Here is a 17515-nt window from a genome sequence, read left to right on the forward strand (position 1 = left end):
CACACTCAGTTGCATATTTAAATGTCAGCAGAATATGTAAGCTGACATTGATAAATGGGTTTAATAGGAAAGATTTCCTTTTCTTATTTCAGGAAAACAAAAGGCAGGGGATCAACAGAGTGATTAGCATTCAGGCTCTTTCAAACGAGCCACTTCAAAATTCAAAACACGCAATATGCGGTTAAGGATAATTGATAGTTGCTAGTTGTTTCGGCTTGGAAGGTGTTCGTCACAGCTGGCTATTCAACACAGAACGCATAATTGATTACTTAAAAATTAGCAGTTACTGGCATTATAAGGTACTGCATTTTTGCTGGGATAAACGGCATAGCTGGTCTTCAGGTTTTGAATGCTAGTGTGCTGGTGTTGCAACAACAAATATTAAATATTGACTAATTCTTATTACAACAACAAAAGATATTTATTCAAGAGCAGTGAGTGATTTTATCTTTATCATTTGTTGTTTGATTAACATTAATGACTGCAGCAGATTTATTAGGCTGCTGTCACTTTAAGAGCTGCACGGATCCAATATACTGCATTTTCTTTCTCAAATGTTTACATTCACTTAGACATAACCTTCGGTGTTTATGAGGATATTCGCCAAAAAGGCATTTCGCCATTTTTGTGTGTATGCTATTTGAGCATTTAGGTGTGAATCCGAAGCCCACAGGATACTTTGATTATTCACGTCTCTTCTGTTTAATATCAAGCACATCCCGCATTTTTGCAACAATACCCTGCATTTAAAGGTGCCGTAGAACGTCTTTTCAAAAGATGTAATATAATTCTAAGGTGTCCCCTGAATGTGTCTGTGAAGTTTCAGCTCAAAATACCCCATAGATTTTTTTTAATTTTGGGGCATCATTAACTATGCACCGATTCAGGCTGCGCGGCCCCTTTAAATCTCTCGCTCCCTGCCCTCCCGAGCTCTCGACTATAAGTGCAGTTTTACAGTGCATAAACAAAGATCACACAGCTAATATAACCCTCAAATGGATCTTTACAAGATGTTCGTCATTCATGCTGCATGCATGCATCGATTCCTGTGAGTACAGTATTTATTTGGATGTTTACATTTGATTCTGAATGAGTTTGAGGCTATATGCCTCTGTGGCTAACGGGCTAATGCTACACTGTTGGAGAGATTTATAAAGAATGAAGTTGTGTTTGTGCATTATACAGACTGCAAGTGTTTAAAAATGAAAATAGCGACGACTCTTGTCTCCGCGAATACAGTAAGAAACGATGGTAACTTTAACCACATTTAACAGTACATTAGCAACATGCTAACGAAACATTTAGAAAGACAATTTACAAATATCATTAAAAAATCATGTAATCATGGATCATGTCAGTTATTATTGCTCCATCTGCCATTTTCGCTATTGTTCTTGCTTGCTTACCTAGTCTGATGATTCAGCTGTGCACAGATCCAGACGTTAATACTGGCTGCCCTTGTGTAATGCCTTGAACATGGGCTGGCATATGCAAATATTGGGGTCATACATATTAATGATCCTGACTGTTAAGTAACAGTCGGTGTTATGTTGAGATTCGCCTGTTCTTCGGAGGTCTTTTAAACAAATGAGATGTATATAAGAAGGAGGAAGCAATGGAGTTTGAAACTCAACGTATGTCTTTTCCGTGTACTGAACTCTTGTTATTCAACTATGCCGAGGTAAATTCAATTTTTGATTCTAGGGCACCTTTAACATCACTCACTTATTTGGTTGATTTGAATGTTAAGTTTGGGCTTTTAGGAAGGAATGAAAGCGCACTGCTGTGAAGGAAAGGATGGTGAACGTAAACAAGATAATGACATTTGACAATTTCATAATCGTTGGAAGCCAAAATCGAAATTGAAAAATCAATTACGATTAATCATACAGCCCTATTTGAAGTTACATAAATAGTTCAATAAAAATCATCTTTGTGTAGTCAATGGGTTTTAAATTGACTGTGGTATAGCTAAATACACATCCATCTGGAAGGTGTAACTTCTGGTGAGTCATTGTGGTATAACTTACACCATTAAAACACTCCAAGCAAAAAGTAATTGAAAAGCACAAGGCAGGGGATGATTACAAGATTTTCAATGTCCCCTAGTGTACAGTTAAAATCAATAATTAAGAAATGGAAAGAGAGTGGCACAGCTGTAAATCTACCTAGAAGAGGATGTCCTCAAACAATGAGAGTGTCCTGAGATTGGAAGGACAATCGACAACTGTTCTTCACCAGTCACAGCTTTATAGAAGAGTGGCAAAGAGAAAGCTACTGCTAAAAAGCTGTCATATGACATCTCGGCTGTACAGAAGGCATGTGGGAGACTTTGAAGCCAGCTGGAAGAAGGTTCTATGATCTGATGAGACTAAAATTGAGCTTTTTGGCCATTAAAATAAACGCCACGTCTGGCGTAAGCTAAACACTGAGCATCAGCAGAAACTCATCATCTCCACTGTGAATCGTGGTGGTGGCAGAATCATGCTGGGGGGCATATCGCTTCTCTGCGGCAGGTCCTGGAAGGCTTCTGAGGGTAAAATGAATGCAGCAAAATACACTGAAGTCCTGGAGGAAAACCTGATGGGGTCTGCAAAACACCCGCAGGAGAAGATCTGTTTTCAAGCAAGACAATGACCCGAAGCATAAAGTCAAAGTGGCGCACGAATAGCTAAAAAACCCAACAATGTTTGGTGTCCTAGGGCCTCATTTATAAAATGTTGCACAGAAACCGTCCTAAATTTGATCCGATGCGAGTACGTGTGATTCATAGAATGAACGTACCCACAGAAAACGAGCGTACGCCTCTCTTTCAGATGTGAAATCTATAAATTGCAAATGATCCTGAACTCGCGCGCAGCTGAATGGTTTCAGTTCTCCGCGTTGTAAAGCACACCTAATTAATGTCATTTACATATAAAAGATCACCAGTCATCATCCAAATCCTTAGCGAGCTTAGATTTCCAAAACCCGCAGTAATCTGACCAGGAAAAGTGTGTATGTCTGCTCAGACCCTCACGTGGCTCTAAGCACTTTTCCACGTCAAAGACCATTTTTATAAATATGAGCATTGGTGTGGATTTAAGCGTACGCACTCTTTATAAATGAGGCCCCTGGAGTGGCCCTAGCATTTACGGGTGGACTTTCACTTATGATCTCCATGCAGCCTGACTGAGATTGAGCAGTTCTGAAAATAAGTCAGAATGAGGAAAAACTACAGTGGTCTAATGTGCAAAGTTGAAGTTTGTTTACTAAATTACTGACTTGAAAATGTGAATACTTGCGGAAATTGGGGTTGTGCATCATTCAGAATTGAATTAAAGCATTTTAAATTCCAAATCAATTTCTGAATTTGAACTGATTTGAATTATTTAATTTTTTTTATGCAATTACTTGTTGCAGTTCAATAAACGTAAGCCACCTGAGGGTGTAGCCGATTCAATTGAAATACATGAACTAAAAAAAATAACTAAAAAATTATGATTTTGTGCTTGATAACCTTTTAAAAATGTTTCCACGCTGGAATGAAAGGATTTTTTTTTCTGTTGATCACTGTCAAAAAGGCAAATTAGATCCTATGAGGATCAATGCTATAAAACAACAGAACATAAAACTTCCAAGATGGCGAATACTTGTTTTATAGATGCTATAAACCAATCTGGACCAGCATGGGAATTCAATATCCGGTCTTTTCAGCAGAGTAGTTTGTAGCCGTGGTCTTAAAAAGCAGAGGTACAATGTATAGTTTGTTGTGCTCGGCATGTAACTAACATCAATATGTTTGACTAGCACAAATTTGTTCTCTAATAGAGATGTCAAATCAAATACGTCCCACTGTCTGAAGGAAAATTAAACCAATCTTGGCTGATTTATTTTGGTGGCCAGCACAGGCACTGTTCTGGGCCTTTTTCACTTCCTGGGGCCACGTTTACAGCACTTTAAAACACTGAGAATGTTCCATCCCTGTGCCTGGGCATAATCAGAGCTCCATTGTCTTGCATTCATTACTGTCATTCTCCTTTCAGATACACCATTGATCGCCACACAGACCTGGAGAGGCTGTTTAACATTGATTCCAACAATGGAACCATCAGCACACTACAGGCCCTGGACAGAGAAACTTCCAAATGGCACAACATCTCTGTTCTGGCGACAGAACTCAGTAAGTTTGCGTTGTAAGCCTTTGCTAGATCACTGCTGATGTATGAAATGGGATAATGCCGGCAGGTTTACTTTTAACAATGTGGAGAGATCTTGCCTTTTCATTTCAAACTGTGAACTAGTTATGGCCTGAAATTCATTTTAAGTGAATTTTTGTTTGTTCAAACTTGTTAAAAATAATGTGCTATAACATTATCTGAGGTGGACTAAAACCTCTAGAGCCTCAAGACATTTTCAGAAATGGCTAAAACCACAGCACTGCAGTAAATGACTGATGACAAAAATCAAACTGTCAACTTGAGTTGTGGTTTAATTCATGTTTTCTGCATTCTTTGTAGAAGAATATATGCCTGGGGTAAAAGGTTGAAAGAGAAATACAGAGAAACAAAATTAGACCTCTTGAATGCAAACTGAATATCTTTCACAATTGCTGAAACGCATTAATCATTGGTGTCTAGGTACTGCCCTGCAAACCAGAGTGCCGGTGTTTATCAAAGTGCGAGACGTGAATGACAATGCGCCTGAATTCGCCATGTACTACGAGACCTTTGTCTGTGAGAATGTCAGAGCCGGTCAGGTATGCCGCTTATTCGTGTTTATTCATTGTTTCACGCAAATATTTTACTGAACGCTCCTCCTTGCTTTGTTTGTTCTACTGTTCTATGTTCTACATTCGTGACAAGGATGGTTTTGTTATTCTACAGTTCTATTTTAAGTTAGAATGAAGTGAATAATCTTAGCTTATTATGTTTCCAGCTCATCCAGACCATAAGTGCTGTGGACACTGATGAACCTCTTGTTGGGCACAAGTTTGTTTTCAGTCTAAGCACCATCAATCCAAACTTCACCATCTTCGACAATGAAGGTATTTCAATGAAAGCCTGTTTCTGCATCAAAGTAACAAAATTAAAACGGGTCAATGCGGGATAAAGTTTAAAATAAGAAAAACAATGTAAAATATAACTGCTGAGATAAAAGGTTGCAATTTTCAATATAACTTTATAGGGATAGTTCCCCAAAAATGATTTACTTACCCTCAAGTTGTTCCAAACCTGTATTATGAGATTTTTTTCCCTTCTGCTGAACACAAAAGAAGATATTTTAAAGAATGTTGGTAATCAAACAGTTGACGGAAGCCATTGGTCAATAGCTACTGTCTGGTTACCAACATTCTTTAGGAGAAATAAAGTCACCATTATGAAAAATAAATTTGAACTTGCAAGAAATTAAGTCACAAATGTGATATAAAAGGCAGAATTAAGAGGAAAAATATTTACCTTTTTATTTACCAGTGGAAAATGGGGTTGATTTTTTGGACAACCTAATTGACCCTTTGCCGGGAGTTTGATTGACAAGCGATCTAACCAATCATAACGCCGAATCCGCCATTTTTTCCGACAAAGCAGTCGGGAGTTAGAAGATTAACCTCGGTGGACATGAACTTGAAAAATGGTGTGTACTGACGTCTTTCCGCCTTTGAAACAACATTCCTTCTCATGTTCATTCATGTTTATTTGATGCTATAAATTAACCAGTAGGAGGAGATGATCGGTTCACGAGCCGCTTGAGCTGAGGCGCTACAGCAATCTGTCACGACACATTAAAGAGCTTTATTGTTCGAATTTCTTAAAAAATTACACAGTTTGACTTTGGACTTTGTTTAATATCATAAGTCAGTGTCCTCTTTGCTCTGCGATGTATTTTTCACTCTGCGCCACGGCTTGTCGGACAAAGCAACAGTAACTAAGGGGGCGGGTCTTTGTGAAGGGTAAATTAAAAAGAGTCATTATTTTTGCAATTCCATTTGGTGCCACTAGAGGCACAGGCATGACTCACTTTACCTTAATATTACTTAGAACTCTTCATTGTTAATGGTCTCAGAATAAGGTATTGAACACTAAAGATGCACATCTATCATCCTGGTTCAACTGATAGCAGACTGTGCTGTCCCTTATGCAAACTCTAAACAGTTATTGTGTTTTAGTGTATTTCAAATATTATTAATCATGATGCCAATGATGCAACAATTAAATTGCTAGATATAAACATAACTCAATATTTAAGCTTTGCAAACAACACCATCCATTACACAGTATCTCAATAACAGTCTTAATCTTGACGTCGTTTTGTAGACAACACAGCGCGGATACTGACCCGCCGGGGCGGTTTCAACAGAAGAGAGATGAGCTCATACCTGCTGCCTGTCGTCATCTCAGACAATGATTACCCCATCCAGAGCAGCACCAGCACGCTGACGGTCCGTGTCTGTGCATGTGACAGCCGTGGGAATGTGCAGACGTGCAGCACTGAAGCCCTGCTGCTCTCAGCCGGACTCAGCACCGGAGCCCTGGTGGCCATCTTACTCTGCATTTTAATACTACTGAGTAAGTGTTGAACTCCTGTAAACACACATAATTGGGACATGTTTAGCAATTTAAAAACATTTATACACCCCTGCATGGTGCCTCTGGGCAGATGCCCAATTGCCCATATGGTTAATCCGGCCCTGTTTTAAGCCACCCATGAACACTGCAGCCCTGTTTACTTGCACCATTTTTGTTTACTCTAATGTGTGATATGAAACCTCTAATCATATACAGTGCACTTTCTCAGAAGCATTTCATATAGATTATATCAATATCTATATTTCAGCAAAATTGAAAGTGCAGTATGCACTGATGTAACCACATTACAGAACAAACCCACCAAAAAGTACCAATATTGTGGCTCTGCAGTGCAATCAACAAGGCTCAAACAGAGACTAGAGAAGTGTTTTGGAGCTGTTTCTGTTGTTTTACCTCTTCGGGTCATAAATGGGATGTTTCTGGGTTGTAGACTCAGAACAGGGTGTGTTTACTCAGAAGGTACTTTAATCAGTTCTGATGAGGAGGAGACTGTACTTTGGCACAGTGTTGTGATTGGCTGTGGACTTCAGAAGTGGCCACACATTATGTTCTACACGTTCTTGTGGATCTCCAAACCTCTCTCAGAACTGGTTGGTTTATCACAGTCTTTGTTTACAAGTCTTAGTCCTAGGGTATTTTAAAATCTAAAGAATTTTAATTTAATTTGATATAACAGTCAGATGTTTTTTTAACACGTCACAATAAGGCTCAATATATTAAAGGATTTTTTCACTTCAGAATTAAGATTTCCTGAAAATGTATCATCCAAGATGTTTATGTCTTTCTTTCTTCAGTTGAAAAGAAATTATGGTTTTTTTTGAGTAAAACATTCCAGGATTTTTCTCCATGTAGTGGATTTCAACAGTTACCAATGGCTTGAAGGTCCAAATTGCAGTTTCAATGCAGCTTCAAAGGGCTCTACACGATCCCAGCCGAGAAATAAGGGTCTTATCTAGCGAAACGATCTGTCATTTTCTAAAAAAAATAACAATTTATATACTTTTTAGCCACAAATGCTCATCTTGCACTAGCTCTGAGATGCGCCACGTATTACATAATCACGTTGAAAAGGTAGGCTGAAGTACCGCGATAGGGCGAAAAACTACATTGTGGTGCCCACAAGTTGAACTTATAGAGACATTCACCCAGAGACTCTATTGCGGGATATAGAGTTGCCGGGTTAACATTTCGAGAGGGTTGTTTACATCTCTCGCTCTACCGCTGTACCACTGTACCGCTGTTGTGTTGTATTGAAGTGGAGAGTAAAACTGACTCGACGTACATCTGTCTCCTGCCTCCTCACTTATTACACTCCACAACATCTCATTTTCTCCTCCAACTTCAAAATCGTCTGACATCGTTGTTTTACCTTTTTTTGTGAAGGCCGTTTGACTTACTCTTTGCAGATTCGCTTTGTAAACACTTGCTCGGTACTTCCGCCTATGTCACGCGTGACCTTTCCAACGTGATTACGTAATGCGTGGCACATTGCAGAGCAGTGCAAGATGAGCATTTGTGTTTAAAAAGTATATAAATTTGTAATTTTTGTAGAAAATGGATAGATTGATTTGCTAGATAAGTCCCTTATTCCTCGTCTGAGATTGTGCAGAGCACTTTAAAGTTGCATTGAATCTGCAATTTGGACCTGCAACCCGTTGGTAACTGTTGAAGTCCACTTAATGCAGAAAAATCCTGGAATGTTTTCCTCAAAAACCTCAATTTCTTTTTGACTGAAGAAAGAAAGACATAAATATCTTTGATGACATGGGGGTAAGTGAATTATCAGGAAATGTTTTATTCTGAAGTGAACTAATCCTTTAAGGTCAAAAGTGGTGCTTTGGATGGATGGATGGATGGATGGATGGATGGATGGATGGATGGATGGATGGATGGATGGATAATGTACAGACAGATCGATATTGTAGACAGGCAGACAATAGATAGATAGACAGTCAGTCAGTCAGATAGATAAATAGATAGATAGATTCAATAATATTTCTAGACCAACACTGCCTGTTTATTGCAATAAACTTTCTTATATTTAGTCACGATCTCAAAACGACACTAAAGATAAAATATATCTGTCCTGAGGACATGGGCCAAAAATAAACACTTGTAACATCTCAGTGATGCGTCTGGCGAGCAGAACATAATGTATCCTGACCTCTTGCCCTGCTGTTCTGATGATGCACCACAGTGTGGGCCATGCAGCATCCTTCTTGAGATGTTTATTTTGTTATTTATTCATTTTTATTTTGAATTTTCTCCAAATATTTCCTCCAGACAATAAAAAAAGTAGGGCACCCCATTAAGAAATTACTGTAGGTGCTCTCTCTCTCTCTCTCTCTCTCTTTGCTTTTCTCAGAAAGTGCAGCAGTGTGGAAAAATAGCTTTCATTATTAAATGTATGCAATTGACAAAAAGGCCTTTGTGTTCTTCTGAGGCTTAAGTAGGTCGCATGCTCCTTCTTGACGTCCTAAAACGCCACTTGTGCAAGGTAATGCGGTATGAAAGCGCAGCCGGTTCTGAACAGCATGAGTCTGTGTTGTTTCTGCAGAGAAAAGGAAAAAATATGTTGTACTTAAGTTAAAACATCCATCAATAAGTAATTGTTGAAACTGCTGGCGAGTGCATCTCTCAAGTCTCCAATCTAACCTGAGGCAATCCATCATCGTTCAGCATTTTCTACTATCTGGGAATGGGATAAACGGAATATTTTAAGGGGCTTCAGGTAGACTTAGCTATCAATTATTCATGCTGGCCAAAATGGTTTATACAAATTAAAGACTTTATTTTGCAATAAAATAGCAAGACTGTAGGTAGACATATGCCTCGACGGTTCAGGGCTGATTTGGGGGTAAAATGGGGACCAACACAATATTAGGAAGGTGGTCATAATGTTATGCCTGATCGGTGTAAGTACAATGTACTTACTTTTTTGATCTAAGTACATAGTTAAAGACGCTTAAAGGATTAGTTTCACCCAAAAATGAAACTTCTGTCATTTATTACTCAACCCTCATGTCATCCCAAACCCGTAAGACCTTCGTTTGTCTTTGGAACACAAATTAAGATATTTTTGATGAAATCCGAGGGTATCTGATCCACACATAGGCAGCAACGACATTACACCTTTTGAGGTCCAGAAAGGTACTAAAGGCATCGTTAAAACCGTCAACGTGACTGCAGTGGTTCAACCTTAATGTCATGAAGCGACGAGAATAATTTTTGTGCACAAAAATAACAACTTTATTAAACAAATTTGTCTCTCCCCTGTCATGCATACTGCTATGCTATTTTCGTTGCAGAGCTTCAGTGTTTACGTCCGAACGGCGGCTCAGTATTGGCCGGCTCCGGTCACGTGAGCAGCACGACGCATACGTGTGATGCTGATGCAAGAGCCGGACAATACTGAGCCCATGTTCAAACATAAACACTGAAGCTCTACAATAAAAATATAGCGACTGGCCTGTGCATGTATATATTTCATGTTGACTTTAAAGGTACAGTAAGAAAAACTGCCTGTTGAATTCAAAAGAATCAAAAAAATATGGTGCAAGAAACCTTGCCTAACATTATAAGTGAAAGTTTAAGTGAAGTGAAGTGAAGTGACTTGTGGCCAAGTATGGTGACCCATACTCGGAATTTGCGCTCTGCATTTAACCCATCCAAGTGCACACACACAGCAGTGAACACACACACACCGTGAACACACACCCGGAGCAGTGGGCAGCCATTGCTGCGGCGCCCGGGGAGCAGTTGGGGGTACGGTGCCTTGCTCAAGGGTCTCACCTCAGTCGTGGTATTGAGGGTGGGGAGAGCGCTGGACATTCACTCCCCTCACCCACAATCCCTGCCAGACCTAAGACTCGAACCCATGACCTTTGGGTTACAAGTCCGACTCTCTATCCATTAGGCCACGACTGTTAAGAACAGTAGTTTAAATTCACCCTTTAAATTCCCCCTAATATGTCTATATGTATACGTTTCTACCCATTACACAACACAGACAATTGTGCGCCGTGTGTTCAACCACTTCTGCCATCTCATATTCTGCTGTTCCCCTGCGCAGGCACCGTCTAGTCCACCACTGATCCTCTCTGGGCAAACTTAATATGGATACTTTCCCCTTTATCCTTCTCCATTTTCAGTATCTTCCCCTAAACCCGTTTGCTGGCGCTGAGTGGACAGGTTACTGAGGACAGATCCTTTCCAGAACAAACTATTGCATCTTTCTGCTATTCTCTTTCTCTTTTTTTTTTTTCGTCCCAGGCTCTTGCTCTCTGTTTGCCCCTCATTTTACATTCTTTCTTTTCTGATGAGCTGGCTAATGCAAACCCCAGAATATACACTGTAAGAGGAAGTAGCTGGTTTACGCGGCCAGAGCGAGAAATATCCGCATCCAGCCCACACTCTTTCACCACCATTTCCCTTCCAGATCACAGAATGAGCCCTGCACACACCACAGGCCCCCAGGCTGGGCAGAACACAGCATGTTGCCCCCCACCATTCCTTCTTCATAATTAACACCTGAGTGGGAGGCAGGGGCGAGCTCTCCGATTACCTGCTGGGAGGAGAGAGCAGCCAGTGAACAGGAAAAACAAGCTGCAAACTACAGCACCTGTTCCCTTTTTAAGACCATAATTCCCTCTTCTTGTCTTTATAGCTTAACATATGAACATTATGTGAATATTTCAGCAAACAGTTGTAGCACTTTTGCATGTGGCCGTTTCAGCATGCAAACCTGTGCCTTAAACAGTGTCGCCTGATTTTTGTATAAAATACATCTCGTGTCGTTATTTTTTTTCCTTAGAAAGGAAAATACTAAATCAAATATTCTATGTAAATGAATTGTTTGAACAAAAATAAAATAAAATAAATAAACAAATAAATATTATATTCCCAGTCAAAGAAATATTCAACTGCAATTGTATAATGCTACGAATTATAATTATAATTTATAATAATGATATTAGACATCTAATTTAAATTGAATGGATTGAATTTGTTTCACTTAATTATGCTTGATTATGTTTTGCCTAATTTGTTAAATATAATTGATTTGATTATTAAATATTTCCATGAATTATGAATTATTAAATAAAAAAACAAAAACAAAAAACAACAATAGGCATCTTATCTTAGAAGCGTTTTCATTTTCATTTCCAATAAATAAATAAAATAATTAACTAAACGTGCTTTACATATGTGCCCTTTGGAACCTTCAAAATTATGAATCATTAAATAAAAATATAATATAAATATAAAAATTTAAAAATAAAAATACCAACAACAATAGGCATCTTATCCCAGGGGTATTTTCATTTTGAATAAATAAATCAATCAAATAATTAAATAAAATGATTATTATTGTTGTTGTTGTTGTTTAATATTATTAAATAATAATAATAATAATAATAAGTATTCATAATTATAATAATAATATTTCTCCATGCACGTCTTAAAAAAATAAATAAATAAATAAAAATGCCTTACTGCGATGCTTTACATATGTGCCCTTTGGAAACTTCCAAATGATGAATTATTAAATAAAAATATAAAAAATAAAAATACAACTAAATAGGCATCTTATTCCAGGAGTCTTTTCATTTTCAATAAATAAATAAATAAATAAATAAAAATCATTATTATTGTTATTGTGGTATAATATTATTATTATTATTTTTCATTTTCAACTTTCTCAATCAATCAATCAATCAATCAATCAATCAATAAAATGATTCAATAAAATGATTATTATTGTTTATTATTGTTTATTATTATTATTATTAATAATAATAATAATAATAGCTATTATTAATTATTGTTTCTCCATGCACTTCCTCAAAAAAATAAATAAAAATAAAAAATAAATAAAAATGTCTTACTGCGGTGCTTTACATATTTGCCCTTTGGAACCTTCCAAATTTGTAATGCATGAGAGAAGAATGCAAGGTCTTTTTTATTTCTCACACAATTTTCAAACTGCAAGGTGATTGCTCCAGGCAGTACTAAGTCTTTATCTGCATTACAGTGGGTCTCTCTCTTCTGTATTCATGAGCACCTTAAGCGCATGACACCTTTTGAAACACACTCCTCTGTATCTTGAGCTAAGCTCTGTGTGTAGTGCTGTGCTGTGCTCACTGGGTTCTTATCTGGGTGCTCTGCTTTAGCCATCCAAGAACAGCCTGTGATTCTCCGGCAGTCCTTTCTTCTCACTGCAGTGATTGAGATTATGCACGCTTTCTCTATCTGTTTCTCTGAGCAGCCACAAACTAGCTCGTCTGCTTTTTTTAGCTGACTCAGTGCTTCTGTTTTCGGTGACTGTGACAATTTCATTGTCCTAGGCATCGATTGTCTGGGCTCTCGCTGATTGAATTAACTAGTAAACTTAATCATAAGGTCTCACTCTTTGGTGTGTACTGTATCTTGCATGTTGCCATAGAAATTGTACTCTGTATCGGTTTACAATGAAACAGCAAAAGAAACTGTTTTTTTGTTTGTTTGTTTATTTGTTCGTTTGTTTTTAGTTGTAAGCATGCAGAGCCACATGAACTATGCATAAACTACTTTCAAACTGTTGCTAGTTAGTTATTATTTTAAGTAGCTAATCTACAGTAGCTCAACTACAAACAACTAAAAGTATCTCCTTTTTAAATTTAAATCCATTACATAATATAAAAATATATGATGCAAATAATTATATATCACATCTACATACATACAATTATATAATTTATCATTTATTCAGAGCTATATTTTTTTCTGATACATCTTGTTTAGGAACAAAGGAATTTAAATTAATATTTTCCTGTAAAAAAGGAGATAAAATACCATGCACATACCATGCAAAAAATGACTTTTAAGAGACTTTTTGAATCGAGTTATGATTAGTCAAAAATACTAATCAGATCAGTTTTTGAACGGACACTGACACTGTTACTGAACTGCAAGCCAGTTCCAGTTTTGTATCTTTTATTCCATGTATGGCATCTTTGAAGCCATTTCTATGCTAGCACACTCCTGAAACACAATAAAAAAAAAAGAAAAAAAAAAAAGATTTTTTTTTTGTTTGTTTTTGTTTTTGGAAAAAATTTAAAAAAAGAAAAGAAAAAATATATCATGATTTGACTTCAAAAAAGGACAGTACTAAATCAAATATTCTATGTAAATGAATTGTTTCAACAAAAATAAAATAAAGTAAACAAATAAATAAATAACAGAATCCCAGTCAAAGAAATATTGAACTGCAATTTATAATGCAATGAATTATAATTATAATTTATAATGATATTAGATGTCTATTTTAAATTGAATGCATTGAATTTGTTTCACTTAATTATGTTTGATTGTTTAACCTAATTTGTTAAATATAATTGATTTGATTATTAAATATTTCCATGAATTATAAATTATTAAATAAAAAAACAAAAACAAACAAACAAACAAACAAACAAACCAAAAAAACAATAAGCATCTTATCTTAGGAGCGTTTTCATTTCCAAATTTCCAATAAATAAATAAAATAATTAACTAAAGGTGCTTTACATATGTGCCCTTTGGAACCTTCAAAATTATGAATCATTAAATAAAAATATAAATATAAAAATTTAAAAATAAAAATACCAACAACAATAGGCATCTTATCCATAACTCCATGAATTATAATAACTCCATGAATTATGAATTATTAAATAAAATAAAAATAAATAATAAAATAAAAACAACAATATGCATCTTAGGGACCTTTTTATTTCCAAAAATAAATAAAATTATTATTATTGTTTAATAGTATTATTAAATAATAATTATTATTAAAAATTATTTTAAAAAAATAACTTTATATGTATATATATATATATATATATATATATATATATATATATATATATATATTATTATTTTTTTTATTTTTTTTTTAAAGTAGTAAATAAAGCTGTTTTATAAGAAAATTCAAGAAATTCAAAAATGTCATGTTTATTTCATGTGCCGTTTCTTTTTTTGTATTGAAATTTACTAGCAATTTCTGAATGAATACTGTTTCAAAGCCATTTTTTATCAGTGTACTCAAGATCATTATCCAAACAAATGCGCACTAGAATAAAAATGTCTTTCCCCCTGAAAACAACTAGCTATCACACTTTTAGTAAAATAAAATAAAATAAAAAAAGGGTTAAATGGGGTTCTATATAGAGGTTTTAAATAACCGTTTATGCCAAAACAGTTCTATATAAGGAGAAATGTCTGAAATGATTGCATAATACTTTCATGTTTAACGGGTTATTTAGATTTTTTATTAAAAATGAATGAGTTAAAACTAAACCCATAAATATAAAAGAGTGTAATTAGAGAGAAATTATCTGTAATTTAAAAATATATAATTGAAAATAGCATTTGAATTTGTTTTCTTATAATACATGGTATTTCAATTTAAATGAAACAAAAACAATAAAATGTGCTAAAAGTGGCATGTTAAAGGGTTAATTCACCCAAAAAAAGAAAATTCTGTCATTTATTACTCCCCTCATGTCGTTCCACACACGCAAGACCTTTGTTCATCTTCAGAACACAAATTAAGATATTTTTAATGAAATCTGAGAGGTATGTGTCTCATCCTTGGAAAACAATATAATCAACACTTTCAAGGGCCATTAATGTACTAAAGACATGACTGCAGGTGTTCAACCTTAATTTTATGAAGGGACGAGAATACTTTTTGTGCACAAAAACAAAACAAAAATAACGACTTTATTCAACAATCTCTTCTGTTCCCTGTCATTATCCTAAGCACAGTAAAGGCTTCTGTATTTATGTCCAAATACCGGCTTAGTATTGGCCAAAGTTGTTCACGTGATCAGCACGACGCATGGCACGGCCAATAACGAGTCGGCGTTCTGACGTAGAACCTAGAAGCGCTGGACATAAACAACGTATGAGAACGACAGAAGATACTGTTGAATAAAGTCGTTATTTTTGTTTTGTTTTTGCGTATTCTCGTCGCTTTATAACATTAAGGTTGAACCACTGCAGTCACGTCGACGGTTTTAACGACGTCTTTAGTACCTTTCTGGACCTTGAAAGTGTTGAGTATATTGCTGTCTACGGACGAGTCATATACCTCTCGCATTTCATCAAAAATATCTTAATTCGTGTTCTGAAGGTCTTACGGGTGTGGAACGACACGAGGGTGAGTAATTAATGACAGAATTGTCATTTTTGGGTGAACTAACCCTTTAAGACAAATGATCCTGCCAAACCTGTAGGAAGCACAGCTTTGCCTCTGTAGTTAGTGTCAGGTGTCTCGGTGACATTCAGAAAGCATGACTATCACACAGCTTTGTTCAGCATGATTTGCACCATGCTGATGATATCATTTTGTTCGTCTGCCTCTGTCTCCATAGTGATTGTGGTATTGTTTGCGGCCCTGCGGCGACAAAAGAAAAAGGAGCCCCTGATCATCTCAAAGGAAGACGTCAGGGACAACGTGGTCAGCTACAACGACGAGGGCGGCGGAGAAGAAGACACGCAGGCCTTTGACATCGGAACTCTGCGGAACCCCGAGGTCATCGATACCAACAAGCTCCGCCGGGACATAATGCCCGAAATGCTGTTCCCCTTCCGCCGCACCTCTCCCATCAAAGACAACACAGACGTGAGAGACTTTATCAACGGACGGCTGCACGAAAACGACTCGGATCCCACAGCGCCCCCTTATGACTCCTTGGCTACCTACGCCTACGAAGGCAACGGCTCTTTGGCGGAGTCTCTGAGTTCTCTGGAATCAGCCGCCACCGAAGGCGACCAGGAGTTTGAGTATCTGAGTCACTGGGGTCCACAGTTCAAAAAACTGGCGGATATGTATATAGGGCAGGAGTCCCAGAGAGAGACTTAAAGCGGATATGCAACACAGCACACTTAAATATATCTCAGAGCACTAAATTAACACATACATACTGAATCTCCCTCTGTTCTCTGCTGTGTAACACATATAGACGAATCGACGAAGACTTGAACGTTGCGCTCAACTCCTGGGAACTCTCTCTTCTCTTTAACTTCTTTGTCTACTTTAACTTTGTCTTCTTCTAATTCTGGTCTCTCTCAGCCTCTCTCTCTCTCTTTCTTTCTTTCTTTCTTCCCCCCAAAAGAATCAGTAAAGATGCCTTTTAAGATTAGGGACTTGTTGTAATCAATGGTGTGGACAATGTGTTTTATAACCAAGGTGAGTGATAGTAGCTTTCTACACTATTGATGTTTATGGCTAAAAAAACACAAAAATAATAATAAAAAAAGCTTAGCTTTTATTGCAGACCAAGTCTAAAATAGGTGCAGTATGTGTATAATGTTTTACAAAGTATGATCATTATGTAAACTACTTGATATCTCTGTTTATGAGGCAGTTTTCCTGTGGAAGGTTTATATGGGTTCTGTCATACTGTGGATTCATTTCAGAACATAGTTAGAGCTGTACAATGAATTGTGTACTTGTAGAATATCGGTCATTCTGTTCATGTTGTTCGAATGCTGTCGCATTGTTTTATACAGTATTTATATTTTTATACTTATTTTGATAATAAAGTTTTTAAAATCTTTTCTCTTTATGGTTCGTTCTTAATTTAAAGCTGGATTGGATTAAATATTTTGTAATATATATTTTCAAATAAATATCTGCACACACACACACACACGTTTGTTATTATATTACTGAGGCCATTGCAAAGACTTACATTGATTTTATATCAAGTTAATGATATTTTCTATGACCTATAACCCAACCCCTACCCCTAAACATAACCCTCACAGAAACGTGCAAAACACCAAATTTTAATAAAAAACATGTTTTGGCCGATTTATAATCCTATTTAACCAAAGTCCCTTTAAGACAAGTCATTTCACTCGGCGGCCATCTTTGAAACGCCTCTCGGGCATCCTGGGCATCATGCAATCTCTTT

At 36.6% G+C, this 17515-nt stretch overlaps 1 protein-coding gene across 1 annotated transcript in view; it reads left to right on the forward strand.

Annotated features, from left to right (window-relative positions):
- LOC125255662 (cadherin-10) overlaps positions 1–17156 on the forward strand; it is a 63843-nt gene extending 46687 nt beyond the window's left edge. Inside the window, 5 exon segments of the mRNA XM_048171071.1 lie at positions 4026–4162; positions 4620–4738; positions 4918–5026; positions 6294–6545; positions 15968–17156. Coding sequence (XP_048027028.1) covers positions 4026–4162; positions 4620–4738; positions 4918–5026; positions 6294–6545; positions 15968–16458 — 1108 coding nt within the window. The 3' untranslated portion in view covers positions 16459–17156.
- Positions 17157–17515: the final 359 nt, after the last annotated feature.

This window comes from Megalobrama amblycephala, linkage group LG20, assembly GCF_018812025.1.
Source record: "Megalobrama amblycephala isolate DHTTF-2021 linkage group LG20, ASM1881202v1, whole genome shotgun sequence".
NCBI classification, from domain to species: domain Eukaryota; kingdom Metazoa; phylum Chordata; class Actinopteri; order Cypriniformes; family Xenocyprididae; genus Megalobrama; species Megalobrama amblycephala.